This window comes from Aristolochia californica, unplaced genomic scaffold (assembly GCF_029961685.1).
Source record: "Aristolochia californica isolate CCGP_79_NKW_82.1479 unplaced genomic scaffold, dmAriCali1.0.hap1 SCAF_4, whole genome shotgun sequence".
Taxonomy (NCBI): Eukaryota; Viridiplantae; Streptophyta; class Magnoliopsida; order Piperales; family Aristolochiaceae; genus Aristolochia; species Aristolochia californica.
The window spans coordinates 70699-87105 of record NW_027182103.1 but is presented as its reverse complement, the minus strand read 5'-3'; the positions used below and the strand labels follow the sequence as shown (position 1 = coordinate 87105).

Here is a 16407-nt window from a genome sequence, read left to right as displayed (position 1 = left end):
TGCCAGAGAGGTTGATTTCTTCCAACTCAAAATTGCAAATAAAGTCAACAAACTACCTCATGGTTGAGGTAGTCTGGGAGGTAGCGGGAGACTTCTCATTACAGGTTGCATTGAAATCCCCGACAAGGAGCCAAGGAACGGGCCAAAGAGGCAGAAGGCCAGAAATCTCATCCTAAAAAGAGCGACAATCCTGGTATCTGGTAGGGCCATAAATGCCGAAAAGTCCCCAAATGAAACCAGTGCATCTGTCACGCAACTTAACTCCAATAGAGAAAGAGCCAGTCATGTGATCTAAGACTTCAACTGCAAAGGAGTTTCAGAGGACAAAGAGGCCACCAGAAAACCCAGTAGCATTGATGGCAATCTATTCCAAATTATTAAAACCCCAGAGGTCATGCATAATGAAATTGGAAGGGTTCTGACATTTAGATTCGTGGAGGATTACAATATATGGGTTACTTCTAGAAAGAAGATTCCAAACAGTCGCACGCATTCTGGAGGATCCAATCCCACGAACATTCCAAGAAAGAATAATCATTTCTTGACTTCTCTGCAATGCAAACTCCTGATGTGGTCTTGCCACCCGAAATGTTATCACTGTAAACCACTCCCATTCTTTGAGCCAACTCGAAGATATGACCCCAAGTTTCATCATCAAACTGGTGGCGCTCATTCTGCAAAGCCAAGTAGAGCTACCGGTTTTGTCATCCAGCAGGGGAAAGCATAGGTCTCCATGAATCACTTCCCTGACTGGCGGGGAGGGCCACTGGGCTCCCCGGGAGGGGGGGCTAGGCCAGAATTGTGGCGACGACGCTGGTAGGTTGCCAGATGAGGAGGTGGTCTAGTAACAGGTTGCCTAGGCTGACTGGTCCCAGACGAGGAGGAAGATGAGGACTCACTGCCAGAAAGGAGGGGGGAGGTGGGTCTAGGAGACTCGTCGATGAGAGGTCCATACGAGATATAGGGGGGGCAACGATGGCAGAAAGGGTCTGAAGGGGAGGTTGGGTGGGTGGGGGTGGAGGGGGGATGGGAGATGTTGTGGAGAAGGAGAAGGGGAGGGGGTATTTCAGAGGGGTTCTGGTTGAAAAAGGGGGTTATGGGAGTGGTTATGTGGGAGTGAGGGTGGGGGTATCGGGTTGTTGTAAGTGTGTGAGATGCTGACAGTTGTCCCAAGTGGAGGAGCCACAGGGCGGGAAAAGAGATGGCCAAGTGTCAGAGGCAGGGAGGGGTCCTGGTATCGATGCAATGCCAGGTAGGGGGTAGGGGTGTTAGTGTGGTGGGGTGATCTCTGTGGGGGCCAGGTGCTGATGGGAAAGGTGAGGTAGATAGTCTGAGACATAGGGGCAGAAGGCTATCCAGGGGTGCGGCGGAGGCAGGGGGTGGGGGTGCCTGATGACCAGGTACAAGGTTGTTGTTGCTGCTGCCAGTGAGATAAACTATCTCCCACAAGTCCTCCAAATGTGATACCAAGGCAGTGGTGGGACTGATCAACGTCAAGACGTAGGAAAGTCATCTCAGAGTGAGCGCAGCTGCGGCTGATGAAGAGCTTGGCTCAGTCAAGTCGCCGGCTTTCTGTCGAGCTACTGTCCAGTCTGATCAAAGTACCAAAGCGGCTGGCAATGAGTCTGAATACACGGGCTCTCATAGAGTTCAGGCAGAAGACCCATAATATGAATTCACTGACCGAGGCCACGGTGATGCAAGGAGGGGCTCCAGTCATGGACTGAAGCAATGGGGGTAGAGATTGCAAGTCGAGTTGCCATCCAGCAGTCATCAATTGAGTGGAAGGTGACTATCCACTCGTCCGGGCAGAGATATGATGCCCAGGGGGCAGCAGTCCAGGCACATGTGGCATTGGAACAAGTCTGATATGAGCTGGCCCTCAGCCGGTGGAGTGCTGGAGGAGACCAAGGCAGCACAGAGGAGGCGATCAAAACCATGGCAAATCAGGTTCGGAGGGATTGAAATGGTTTCATGGTTTTGTTCCAAGGGGAAGGTTTGAGCTTTGTGGAGTTGGGGACGAAGGGAGGGGAGTAGGAATCTGAACTGATTTCCGGGCCAGGGGGTCTGCCAGGTCAGGAGTGGACCAAGTGGGAGCAATTTTCTGGATTGTCAAATTTGGGAGCAAAGCAGACAAAGGGGGCAAAGGGGGGTAGTTTGGTCGGGGAAGGTCGGTGTTGAACGGTGATGAGGGTGGAAGAAAGTGGCGGATGGAGCAAAATAGCTGACTTCAACCGAAGCCGGAGTTGGTGGTTTCTGGGATAGTGACACAGGCCATGGTTGTGGTGGCCCTGTGCTACGAAATTTTGTATTCAACACGGTACCCATGGCGGATCGTACAAAAATAATATTGCCAGGATTCGGACCAGAGTTCTCTGGTTCTGGGCGACATCCTCATATCTTCAACAGTTGCTACCGAGCAGGCAATGAGGAAAGAAGAGTCAGCTGATAGAGGAACAATGATGAAGGCACAGTGTTCCCTTGTTTTTACTGTAATACGGACATTTCTGACACCTCGAAGGGTCACCTAAGTGATTTTGACTGTTGTAGGACCAAAAACGAAGTGGAAAGGTGGTTCTCGGGGTCGTCTTCTCCAACTCCAACAGTGAACAGTGGTCCAGCTGGTGGCGCCGCCGTCGTCACAGGTCGCACGACCACTGTTCAAGCTCTCCTCACTGTTGTTGCTCTCAAAATCTCTAGAGAAGTGAATTGAGAGCATCGAACAACATCTAGAGGCCATCGGCCGTTACCTACAGATGTTGCAGATCTTTGTTTCCGTCGAGGGAAGTGAGGAGGGGAAAGTTTTCTCCCCCCTGGATCACCGTCAGAGGTGGGGGTCCTGATCGGAAGGATTTTTTGATCGGGATAGACGAGTATCTTTCAACTTCTGTTTCTCCAAAAAATCACGACCAGATCTGCTTCAACAAGTAGCTGGACTGCTTGTCGGCCGTCATCGCAATGGTTCGTCAGCACGTCGGGCTGCTGGTCCTCGAGCCCCGTCGTCTTCCCATCGAATCTCCCTCCGATCTGGTCTCTCCCTTCTCTCTCATCGCGACATTCTTAGGCACACATTAGAGCCCTCGAGCTCTCAGGGCACGATAAGATACCTTCCCTCGCCTTCTCTTCCTTCTCTCGTTTCGCTCGCAATTAAAGGGCCTATTATTACAATCCAGCCAAATGTACCAGAGCACATGGGTAAGACAGACAAATAGGAGGCCTCTAAACCAGAACCGTTAGACACCATGGATGGCCTCTAAACCTTTTTTATTAATTACATAAGTGAGTTCTTACAAACAGACAGAAATACCTTCTTCCCCCTATATGCTAGAAATCATAACATACACTCTGTTTAAGTATACAAAATAATTGAAAAATTACCTACTCAACTTGTGCCTAGTAGAAAGAGGGCAAGACACTAATCAAATAATAAAATTACAATTTTACCCTGTACTTTCTAACAAAAATTAAGGACATTTTGGTTCCTAATAACATTAAAAAGGGATAGAATTAAGATGAGAAAGGCAAGTCACCAGTACTCAAAACTTGACCAACCAACCACACAAAACAACCTAAACCCTTGACAAAACATTGGCTTGAGATGATTAATTGTTTTCCAAAGGTAGGATGCATACTGCAGCACTGGATTTAGTCACACCTAACAATTGGGAGAAAATTGCTTTCCGTAGAAGCCTTCTCCAGAGTGCATTATTTCAATCCCAATTCTCCACATCCATTTATCAGAAAAGGCATAATTCATAAGTCATGTACACTTCTTATCTAACCCTCCCTTATCATAACTTCCTCATTATAGCTTCAATTTGGGAAGAACCTTTTTTATATCATGTTAATCCCATTAAAAAAGAATAAGTACAACAAAAGGAATTCTTTACTGTAATAAACATCATACACAAATACATCAAACACAACATTCTTTTATTGATCCAACCATAAAATGCATTAGGCTAGAAAAAGATGGCAAACCTGCCCGTAATGACAACATCAAAATTCTCAAGCCAACTGTAGTCACAAGTAGAGCTATCACCTATGGATTGTTCATGACAAAGGAAATTCATAACAACATTGGTGTAATCCCACAAACTGCAAAAGCAAGTTAACAAATTCTTGAATCCAATATAAGATATTTTCAGCAAGCAAAAGAACATAAAACCATATATTGCCTCTTTTTTTTAAGTAAGTGTGAATGTATTACTGAAGAAAAAGGATATATTACCTATTAGTAACCAAAAATGTTGCACGTCCAGAATCACGAAGCATTTTAAGCATCAGTACAATTGAAAGATCCTCACTGATATATCTATATAGTTAAAAAACTAGTTAATGAAAGGTAATAGTAGAAAAGAAGTAAAAATTATCTTTACCTCCGAAACATGTAGAACATATTCAGTTAACTGTTTTCAGCCATTGAAATTACTGAATGATCTTATATGATATCACAATTGGTAAAGTAATCCTCATGAATGCAACACATCAGTTTTTCAAATGACAACAATATGCCAATTTCAATATAAAAAGTTATAATTTAAGGTCTATTTAGTTTATTTTATCATTAAGAAAAGTATTTTGTTGTGGAATCTTATTTCCTAAGTTTAAGGGGACCAGGGGCAGTCTTGTAGTTTTTGTCATATTTTAAGTTGTAAAAGAGAGTAGGTCATCCAGCATCCTAATGTCCCCCTGCACAAGTTTTACTCCTTTCCACCCTTCTTTTGACCAACAACTTTTCATATAGTACCAGAGCAGCAAAGTTCCTTACAAGGAGAAGGAGAAAAAGGTGAAAAGAAGAATGGGAAGAAGAAACGGAAATTAAAGCAGAAGATAAGATTTTTTTTTTTTTTTTGTATTCCTGATTAGATTGGAACAACTTAGTACCTGTGAGTGAAGTTTTTCAGTGTTCTCTTTTGTCTCTGTTTCAGTCCTCTAGGACTGAAAATGTGAGAAGAGATGCCTCCTTGTCTGATTGTGCCAAAGCCAGAGCTGAGTCGAGCTCAACACCAATTCCGGCTGAGTTCTTTCTCTATTTTGTTTCTGTTTGTGCAAGTCTCGGACAACTGTTGATTTGTTTTGGTTTCTATTACCTTCACAATTAGTGGAAATCTCATGTTTAACTCAAAGTCCCTAGCCTTTTCATGTTGGTCCCTAGTACACAGTGTTATTGAGTCAAGAGTTTATACTCGAGTATCATCTTGATACTCCGTGTACATGTAAGTGGAGTGAGTAATATCTTCCAAGGGTAAGCTTTGAAACCTCCAATTGTAATTTTTTTTAACTGATTATGTTTCTCATCACTTCAGAACAATGCCAGTAAACCCACTACCTAGTCGAGTAAGAGCTTGCCCCAATCCAGTCTGAGGCGAGTTGATTCAAGTTAGTTTAGTTTGCACCCTAAAAAGTGGGTGAATATGGTAGCTCTTATGACTCCCTTAAAAAGTGGGAGGTTTTGTCTGTGTTTGGAGATGTTTATTTTGCATCCTAAAGAGTGGGTGAATGTAGTGCTACCCTTAAAAGTAGGTAGCCTCTTATGACTCCCTTAAAAAGTGGAGGTTTTTATTGTGTTTGGTGTTTCTTAATTTGTCTTTGACCTAAGGGTGTTGGTGTTTCGAGTCTTATCGTTTGGCTATGGGTGAAGATTTCTTCACTCATATTGTTTTTATTCAAGTTGGGTCTTTTGGTGTCACGGATCCCTAGCTGGAATCCTATTGCTCTCTCCCAAGCCTATAAAACCTTCGTGCTGCTTCGATTGCTGATTTCTGGTGTCATTAGGGTGACTAGAACCTCCACTTTCACAGAAACCTTACACATGATGAGGCTTTGGAGGCTTCCTGTATTCTTTCTAAACTCAGGAAGATTAAAATCAGACCTTCCACTCCTGATGCTCTTATCTGGACACCTTGGCCGAGGGGTCTCTTTACTGTTGCTTCCGCCTACAACCGCTTGATGGGTTATGATGCCTCCTTACCCCACCACCCAACTATAGTTGCTTGGTCTCTTCAAGCTCCCCCTTACGCTAGATTCTTTATCTGGTGCGCCTGCTGGAATAAGATACTCATTCCGATGTCTTGCTTCACCACGAAACTTCTGTTGAGACCTATGCTGCCCCTTTTGCCACAACTCGCCAAAAAGCACCACCCATGTGCTCCTCCATTGCAGCTTATCCTAGTCGGTCTGGACCAGACTCCTGAATAGAATTGGGATCCGTGCTCATGATCTCCCTTCAATCATCCAATCACTTGACGGCTCTCACATAGGAAGCTCCTCAATTCCAGTTGTCAGGTCATATGCCTTGGGCTCTTTGGAAGGAACGGAATAGGAGGAAATTCCAGTTCAAGGCTTCCTCTGATTCTGAACTTGCTGATTCTGATTCACGAAGAAAGATTTCCTCCATCTAAGAAGTTCTCACCTATGGGGAAATTGGTGTCTTGTTGCTGCTATGACTGGGGCCTCTCGCCCTTCTGCTATGGTTACCTAGACCCTTCCGCCTATCGATTACCTTAAACTTAACTTTGATGGTAGCGCCTTCGGTTATCCTGAGCCTGCGGGGTTTGGTGTTGTCATCCATGACAACTGCAGTAATCTCCTTATCTCCTATGCCGGCCCCTTGGGTATCTAGGACTTCACCTCGGTGGAACTTGCTGGGTTACTTCATGGCCTGATATACTTTCGTGATCGTATCTCTGGTTCCGTTAACCATCTTGCAGATGCTCAAGCTAAAAGGGGCACATCCCTACACTCTTTTGATGTGGTGGGAGCGCCCCTCCTCCCTCTAGGTCGTATATTTTGCTTTTGCTTTTGCTTTCTTTAAAAATTCACACTTTCCATGAAAAAAAAATTATTGAATCAATGGTTGCTCACTAAATTCTCTTCACGATAAGAAATGGTCTTGTATTTAGAGCAGTGCTTACTTGCCAGGCTCCTGTGCAACCATTTGCTTCAAAGTTCCATCACGATGGCATAAGTCAACAGCAGCACGGACATCTCTATACATATGACTGTAGCTGCATGTGGACAGAAATTCAGTAAAACCTACCAGTTGGCTATAAACTGATAATGAAAACCAACAAAACAAACAGATACAAGTTATCAATGAAAACTAGCAAAATAAACAGATCTATGTTACCACTTAATCTCAATGTGGCAAATCTTTTCTCTTAGACATAAACATCTCAAAAAAAGTTTTTTGCATGTAATAAAGTTAGAAAGCCCAACCACGAAATTCAATCTAACAAAAATTTTGAAGTACACATACATCAAATGTAACTAAATCAATTCCATGTGGTCAAAATACTACCAACAGAGACTTAAAATTTCAAAATAGCCCTAGTAGCTTCAGGCCTTCCGACCTTTAATAAAAAGCATCCATTTTTCTCAAAAAATTAAAAAATCAAAACAGCCTTATTAGCTTTTATTTTCAGTATTTCTTGTAAAGCTTTACTTTTGAACTTATAAAGCTGCCCTTTGGATAATGAAACACCAAGTAAAAAACTGACGCAAAGTACAACAAGTATAACAATCATACAAAAATAAAAAAACACAAAATACAACAAGTATAACAATCATACTCAACCCCATCTGGAATTTCTGTTGGATGCTTATCCTTGAAGTCAACAAGTTGTGCAAATAGATAAGCTTCGGCCAGAGAAAATAGTGTATCAACTAGGGCGTAGTCAGGCTCATCAAATGAATCTCGAACTAATGTGTTCCCATACACAGCAAGTTTCCCTTCTTTAGACATTTCCTGAAATCCATGGTAGGCTACTTTGACATATTTATGGCGATCCATCTGGAAACCAACAAACCTGAATGTTGAAACTGTTTCAACTGGAATATGCTAGCAATGTACTAAGGTTAAAAACAGAAAAAGAATGTAGTAGGGATCAAAACAGTAATAGAATATAGTAACCCAGACGTATAAATTTTAAAGCAATAAGTGAATTTAAAAGCCATAACTTTTTATTTATTTAAAAGGTGTGTATAGACTATTAAAAAGAAGTGAGAAGTACAAATCAAACCTAGGAGAGAGGACCTTCCTCCACAACAAGGTGTTTTTAAACCCTAAGCTATAACTTGAAAGATGATTTCATTCACTTTTTGCATTCTTCTGCTTTTGGATCGCTCTCTCAAAATCCTAGATCAGTCATTAGGATAACTTGGTCACATCCTATTTCTCTCCATCTTCAATGATTTTTTGGAATCCACCTTCATCTGTTTTTTTTTTTTTTTAATGAAAAGTGTGAGTTTATACAAACTGAAATAGAAAGATACAAAGTAGGAGGGAGGGGGTTTCCTATCATTACAAGGGATTGAAGGGAAATACCACGCTTGGCTCGAGAGTTGGCAAAATGATTTGCTGATCAGGGCACATGGGCCCAAGTGCAAATAAGAGAGGATGCAATGTTACAAATGTCAAAATAGGTGTCCCAATGTCTCCAAGGCAGAGTTCTTGATTGGCATACCAATCTATTATGCCAATCTATAACAACCTTGGAGTCACCCTCAACAATAAGGGGGCAGGAGAACTGATCACAGAAGATAGTGAGGCCATGAAGTAGGCCAGCACGCTCTGCTGAAGTGGAGTAGGAAATACCAAGGGGACCAGCAAAGGTCACCAGGAAATCCCAAAGCACTGCCATCGACATTCATCTTGTAGTAGCCAGGCGGAGGAGGCTTCCAAACCTCCATTGCAGGTGGCCGGGGGGAACTAGACATAGCCGCAATGACGCGCCAATTCCCCTGAAGATGAGTATTTCGCATATGAAGGAAGACCTTCCCAAAGAGAAGCCAAACAGAGACATGATCGGCGATGGATTCAGCAAGGTTGAATACGCTGCTATGGTCCGCCCTCAGACGGCTGACTGGATGATTTGGCTTCCTAATGACAGCGGACGATTCTCGGTCTCCTCGGCTTACAGCCATCTTATGGGATGGACCCGGCCACCCGCCCCCCACTCAGTAGCTTTTGTTTGGCGCCTCTCGACCCCACCCAAGGTGAGGTTTTTCTTTGGAGTGTCTGCCGCAAAAAGATCCTCACTGCAGACAACCTTATTAGGCATCGTAACACCACTTCCGATCCTCTTTGCCCCTTCTGTGGGACAGAGGCTGAAACTATGAGTCACCTTGGAAGGTCTGAACTTATATGATTGACAGTATGGGACTCAACTTCTGCACCCCACTTGACCTGAGCACCATGTGTCGTTTCTCTTCTGGGACCCGCCTTCCCAGCCTGGGCAAGCTTCTACTGGCTGACATTGCTTTCGTCCCTTGGTGCCTTTGGAAGGAGAGGAACTCCAAACGGTTTGCCACAGGGCTCATCTCTACCTGGATCCGCATTCGGAAAGAATTTTCCAGCCTCTCTTACTCCCTGGTCCGCACAACTGGAAGACTATTGCTCAGATGTCCGTCCCCTATGCCCCTACCGAGTTGCTGTTAGGGAGCCTCCACCCACTGGATATTATAAGCTGAACTTTGATGGTAACGCCTTTGGAAACCCGGGTTTGGCTGGTTTTGTAGGGGTGATTTTTTATCCGAGCGGCACCGCCATACTCTCTTACTCTAGCCCTTTGGGAATTGCTGACTCAACCACTGCTGAGCTATCTGGTCTCCTCAAGGGTTGCATATTTTTCAGGACCGCTTCAGTGGTCCCCGTATCGTGGAGGGAGACTCCAAGGTCGTCATCAGACGGTGCTCCACCTCATCCTTCCCCCCATGGCGTCACTGGCAGATTTTTCTTGATATTTTGGACATTATATCTACCATTTCTTATACTTGCTCTTATGTACTTAGATCAGCCAATTCGACTACTAATTTGTGTGCTAAATTAGTCCCCCCCACCCCCTCAATCTCTTGTTATTAGGGGAGGTCTCCCATGATGTATCTTCCCTTTCTTTGATATAAAATTATCATCATTTCAAAAAAAAAAAAAAAGGTTGAATACGTTGTCGTCAAAGTTCAGCTTGTAGTAGCCAGGCGGAGGAGGCTTCCAAACCTCCATTGCAGGGGGATGGGGGGAACTAGACATAGCCGCTATGAGGTGCCAATGCCCCCGAAGATGATTGCCTCGCAGATGAAGGAAGCCCTTCCTCAAGAGAAGCCAAACAGAGACATGACCGGCGATGGATTCAGCAAGGTTGAATGGGTTGGTAGACTTGTGTTGGAACCTCCTATTTCTCTCCTTTTAGATGGACCAAGGGATGAGTCCCACGCAGCAAGAAAGAAGCAGCTTGCCCATCGTAGGCAATTGGGTACCCAGAAGTGAATTGATCATGGAGGGGTGGTCATGAGTTGTGCATGACCAGATGCCAATCCAGTTGAGTAAGTTGGCCCAAGTTTCTTGGGCGTATAGGCAATGGAGAAGCACATGGCTGACAGATTCTAGAGAGGAGTTACAAAGGGGGCAGGTGGGGTCCGAAACAGAGGTTCCTCGCCAGAGAAGATTATTGGATATGAGAATTTTGTTCCGAAAGGATATCCAATTGAAGAATTTGGTGCGATGTGGTGCAGCAAGGGATCGAGCAATAGCAGCAGAGTGTCTGGGGGGGGTAGCTGTGAAGGAGGTTCTATGCCGATGCTACCGAAAAGGAACCTTTGGAGCAGGGTGTTATGGTCCTGGGCTTACCTATGTCTTCCGCTCCTAACAGGCCAGACTTTTGGGTAGTATTGGCTAGGTGCTTAACATTTGGTATCAGAGCTAGCTCCCTCGTCGCACGTTCGAATCCCGGAGGGGGCGACTGTGAAGGGGGGGACCTTGACGAAGTAGGCCACCGCACGTGCGGAAGGGGCGACCTTGGCGGAGTGGGCCGTCACTAGAGTGGGCCGTCGCTAGTGGGCCGACGTCCACGATGGAGGGGTGTGAAGTTATCGTCCTAGGTTAAGTACCTATGTCTTCCGCTCCTAACAGGCCAATCTTTTGGGTAGTATTGGCTAGGTGCTTAACACAGGGCGTCCAGATAAGTTGGTCCTGCATTGTGGGCTTGATCTTTGTATTTGCAAGAGTTGAGAAAAGGTTGGAAGCCTCCAGAGCCTCTGTGTCTGTAAGTCCCTCCGAAATTGAAGGTACCAATTTCAAGGACATTGCCAAATCCCCACAACGGATGTAGTGGAGCAGTTGGAAAGCCCGATGAGGAGGCTGAAGGAGTCGGCCAACGGCTTGTTGCCCAGCCACCAGTTGGTCCAAAACTTTGTCCAATGTCCATTGCCAACATAACAGAAGAGGCGAACTTGGGGAGGAGCAAGAAGATCTTTCTATAGATTGGGGAGAGACGATGACGGCAACCACCACACAACCACCAACCATCGCTTTGGACAGCTTTGGCAGCTACTAGGGGGCGCCAGATCCGGGAAGGAGAAGAGTTAAACCTCCAGAGCCATTTGAGAAGGAGGGCAGAGTTTGTACCAATGATGCTTCTAATGCCAAGCCCGCCAAGGTGGAGGGGTTAACACACTTCAGCCCATCAAACCAGGTGGTATGTACGCTCACCATTTGGGCCTCCCCAAAGGAATCTTCACTTCAAGAATTCCATTCGGTTAGCTACAGCCGCAAGGCATGGGAAAAGGGAAAGGAAGTAACAAGGGATGCCACGTAAGCATGTAAGCAAGAGTTGATAAGTGTGAGATTGCCAGCCTTGGAGAGAAATTTGCCCGGCAAGTGGGAGGCGGCATTCCATCTTTTCAATGACCGGGCTCCAACAGTGCTTGTTCAGAGGGCAATCCAGTAAGGACAGGCCAAGGAACATGCTGGGCAGGTTGGTAACTTCACAACCAAGGTTGGATTGGAAAACGCCAGGATCAACGTTGTATCCTGTGATGGAGGATTTATTCCAGCTGATTTTTTTGCCCAAAAAATCTCGAACAAGCCAAGCAAAACTTTGAATTTCATAATTTAGTCCACAAAGCCCTCCCCAAAGATCAATGTGTCATTGGCTTATTGAAGGATTGCTATGTCTTGATCCGGATGAATTGAAATAGGAGAGAGCCAACCAATTTGCTTGCATGGCGGATCATAGTGGAGAGGTGCCCGGCAATGATAGTGAAGTGGAATGGCGATGGAGGTCCCCTTGCCGGATTTCTCAAGAGCCTTGTAAGTGTCCATAGGAAACTCTATTCACCAAAAATGGAGTTTGACGCGGATGATATGCAACTGCGTATCCAGAACCACAAACGGGTGCCAAACCCCTTGAGTCCGAGGAGATGATGTAGCAATTTCCAGTTCACACGGTCAAAAGCCTTCTCAAAATCAAGCTTAAGGGTGTTTCTAGGGAGATTAGATCGCTTGAAGGAGTCAAGTAGCTCATGTGCGGCCACGGCAGAGTTAAGGATGTTTTGCCCTTTAATAAGGCACTCTGGCTGGGATGAATGATCTGGAGGAGGACTTCCCTAAATCAATTAGCCAGCACCCGAGCAACAATCTTGTACGTGCTGGTGGTGAGGCAAATTGACCTGAAGTCATGAGGTTATTCGGCATTGAGCTTCCTGGGCACCAAGGCAATAAACAAGGCTCCCATGGCTTGTAGGTAATGCCACATTGGTGGAAATTCTTGACATGAGCATAGATGTCATCCCGTATAGTAACAAGATCAATTTCCGAGGTAGAAAAAGAGTTCCAACTTGAGAGTCGAGTGGTTGCTAATCCGATGATATCTGAGGTGCAAGAAGAAAAGGCAATCAAACTTCTCCTCTATGTACAAATCTATGAAGAATCTCACAATTACGGTAGTGATGGAGAGCCTATCCGAGCTCACCTAATTCGATTTATTGAGTGAGGTGATTCGGTTAGCTCTCCATCTGGCTGAGTTTGGGGTTTCCGTCTCCATCGGTCAGCCAGCGAAACTTGGCCCTTTGTTTACAAAGGATAGTTTCAATGTAAAATAAGGATTCAAAATCATGAGTGAGATTATTGCCAAGGGTAAGTTCAGGGAGGAAAGAGACCTTTGTTCCTCAATGTGATCGAGCTCAGAGATTTGGTTGAGAAAAGAACTCTTCATAGAAGCAACAGCAGACCGGTGGCAAGAGGACCAAGAACGAAGCTTGGCCTTATGCATCTTAAGCTTCATAGGGAAGGTCCAACCAGGGTTGGGATTGGGCATAAGGCTCTGCCACAAAGTTGGGGTCGAAGAAGGGATCCCGAAGCCAGCAATTTTAAAACGGAAGGGCACATGGCCCCAAGACTAGATCATGGTATCAACCAGAATTGTCCAATGGTCTGAACAAGCACGGTTAAGGACTCAACCAAAAGTGTATCCATGGAATTGGAGACAACAATGACAATAGGCGTTTTTCGGTCTCCTTGGCCTAACGCCATCTTATGGGTTGGACCCAACCTCCTGCCCCTCACTCGGTCGCCTTTGGAATCTCCTTCAATGTGAAGAGGGCTCCCACAGTTGTCCCTAAAAATACGAAGCTCATTGAGCAGGGCATGCAGCTCATCCGATGTTGAGTCAAAAATACCCAGCGGGCCTGCATAGGAGAGATACATGATTACCCGAGGAATCAAAGATAACACCCCGGAAGCCAGCAATCCCGGGATTATCGAGAGAAGAACCATCAAAATTTAACTTGAGAAATCCACGCTTCGACAGGGTCCATGTCTTCATGATTGGGGCCTTAATGCCAAGCAGCTCCAATTATTGCGAATAGAGGAACCCACAAAAGAGGAGAATGCCTTCTTAGTAAGGAGCCAAAATGAAATGTGGTCCGACACGGTCCACAACTCTCTTCGCGGGGTTCACATTTAGCATCGAAACGCTTGCGATTACGTTCATTCCAAAAGCCCCATGAAATAAAAGCAATATAGGCAGAGAACATCAATTTTCGCAGCCTTGGGAGGGAAGCACCAATGAGCATTTTACTGAAACTGACCAGGTCCGCCGGCATACAAAATTGCAGCCCGACCTTGCAAAGAATGGAGGTCCATACTATCCATGAGAAAGAGCACTGAAGGAGGAGATGGTTGGTAGTTTCATCCTCCGTATTGTAGAAAGGACAAAGGGGATGATCAATAGAGGGGTGGCCTCTCCGTCTAAGCGCATCTATCATGAGGATCTTATTGAGGCAAGCACTCCACATGAAAATTTTCACTTTGGGTAGGGTAGAAAGGCGCCATGAGAAATTTACCTCATACTCTCCTTGATTTGAGTGCCAACCATTGATGTATCCGTAAGCGGAGGTCATAGACAAGACACCGCTCTCGTCAGGCCTCCAAATGAGCTTATCAAACAAGGAAGACCGCAGACAAAAGGATTGAATAGATTCCATCAGCCGACCCGCCTCCAAGGCCTCTGCATCTGAAAGCCCCCTTCGGGGGTGCAGGCTCAAACCACAGCCCTCAAAAGCATCAGCCAATGATATTTCTCGCCGCAAAGAGAGAAGCAAAATATTTTTGAATGAGTTTTGTAAAGGCTCCTTCCCCGCCCACCAATCTCCCCAGAATTTTAAGGATCTTTCGTTACCCGTATAGAATCTGATGGTTGAGGCAAAAGTTGGAAGAAGCATTAACCTAGGGTTATGGTAGAGAAAGAATAAAGAAAAGAGGAGTTTTTGCTAACCAGTAATGGAGGAAATATGAAATCCCTTTCTCTAGGAGATCGCCCCCTTCAATAGAGTGTGCTGGTGATGAATAGAGCCTCCCAAGTATGCCCTAAAGCTTTGATACCATGAAAAAGTTGAGGATTGAAGGAAAATTAGAGAGAGAGAGAGAATTAGAGAGGAGACACGATAGAGAGAAGACTCAGAAAAAAAACTCCTCTATTTAATTAAGGGGTTTGGTACAAAAAAAAAATATGCCCTCTTAATCACTTAAAACTTAAACCCCTCGTATCTCCCATAACACATCTCATATTTACATGAAATTTAAACTACCTACACAATGGAACATGTAGAATAAGATGGTACAGAAATATAAATTATATGAGTGATAAATTGACCAAAATACCCCTGAGCTAATCTTTCAACAAAAAGTGATGTGATAAATCCTAAGGTTCATATAGGAGCTAATAAAGTTTTGCATTGGAACGCTGATAAAGTATTGTTTTGATTGTGTTTGCTTTATTACAAGTCATTATGTTACGTGTCATTTAGTAGTTGGTAATGTCACAATAGGGAAAATAATGTTGAACTGATGACATGGTTCCTCAAAGAGATATGGATGTTAGGGTACAAGTTACAGTATGTTAGGGTATAAGGACATGTATGGGAGAATTTTCACATTTCTAGATAAGTGAAGTATTCAAGGTTTTGTTTCAAACAATGAGAAATGAGATTATGTTAATTAATAATTCAGGATGTGGGGATTGATGTGTAATTTCATAAAATTAAATAGTCATAAACAGTAAAGACTGCTAGAGGAGGCAACCAGGTAATTTCCCAAACTTGCAGTTTGGAGTTTGTTACTTTTGTGTGTTTTATCTCCATGTCAAATCACCATGTTCATCCATCCAACTCAAGCAAATCCTATCACTTCATTTTAAACCTCTAATCTTCCATTAAAACCCAAGTACATTCCAGAAAAACTCTATCAAGTTTCATTTGGAAATTGAAGGAGGTTGCTCTCCTTCCCAAAGAAAGGATGCTATACACGTACAAGGAAGCATCCTTCTTAGACAAAGGGATCCTATGCGAGACAAAAAGGTAAAAGGGAACTGTCCAAATATCTTTCTTTTGAGCAACGCACAAAAGCCGTAAAGGTCTATACACGTAATGCAAACCAAAGTTTATGAGTGAAATTGTTACAATGTGGGACCCACCATGGCTACAAAAACTGGTGGGACCCACCATGAGCTCGAGAGGTGTCAACAAGTGTATTCATACAAAGTGGCTCTAGCTAAGAGATAAGGAACATGTGCTGGAATTAAATAGAAGATTTGAAGATCAAGTGGGACCCACAAAGATACCACAAGCTGGTATCTCTATCAACATGAGCTAGAAGATCATGTGGGAACCACAAAGATAAGATCACGAACTGGCTTCCTATCTTGGTTCACGTGATTAAAGAAGAGTTAAAAGTTGAGTTAAAGTAGTCTCTTAAATAAATAATGTAATCTTATCATGATAGGCTTATCTTAGAGAGTTCTAGTTGGAATGTAATTAGTAGTCATAAGATTACTTGTACATGGACTCTATCACCTCCTCAACTATAAATATAGGAGATTGTAACTCGGAAATCATCAAGCAAGTTTCTTTTTTTTTTTTCTTCTCTCTCGTGTGAAGTGCTCTCTCTCTACTCTCCTTTATTTTCCTTCTCTTCTCTCTCTACCCAAGAGCTCTTCTCTTTTTCCTTTTTTTCTCTCTCTCCCCTTGCTCGAGGAATTATTCATGGGGTCCTAAATTCAACATGGTATCAGTGCTACCAATTTAGGATCCCCTTTATTCTCTATGAAGATATGATTAAAAGTTGTTAATAGA

At 44.2% G+C, this 16407-nt stretch overlaps 1 protein-coding gene across 1 annotated transcript in view; it reads right to left on the bottom strand.

Annotated features, from left to right (window-relative positions):
* Window positions 1-16407, bottom strand: part of LOC137962742 (uncharacterized) — an 85144-nt gene that overhangs the window by 55478 nt on the left and 13259 nt on the right. The window contains exons 4-7 of the mRNA XM_068809784.1: window positions 7575-7795; window positions 6918-7010; window positions 4232-4315; window positions 3982-4098 (exon numbers count right to left, since the gene is read on the bottom strand). Coding sequence (XP_068665885.1) covers window positions 3982-4098; window positions 4232-4315; window positions 6918-7010; window positions 7575-7795 — 515 coding nt within the window. The remainder of the gene's footprint in view (window positions 1-3981; window positions 4099-4231; window positions 4316-6917; window positions 7011-7574; window positions 7796-16407) is intronic.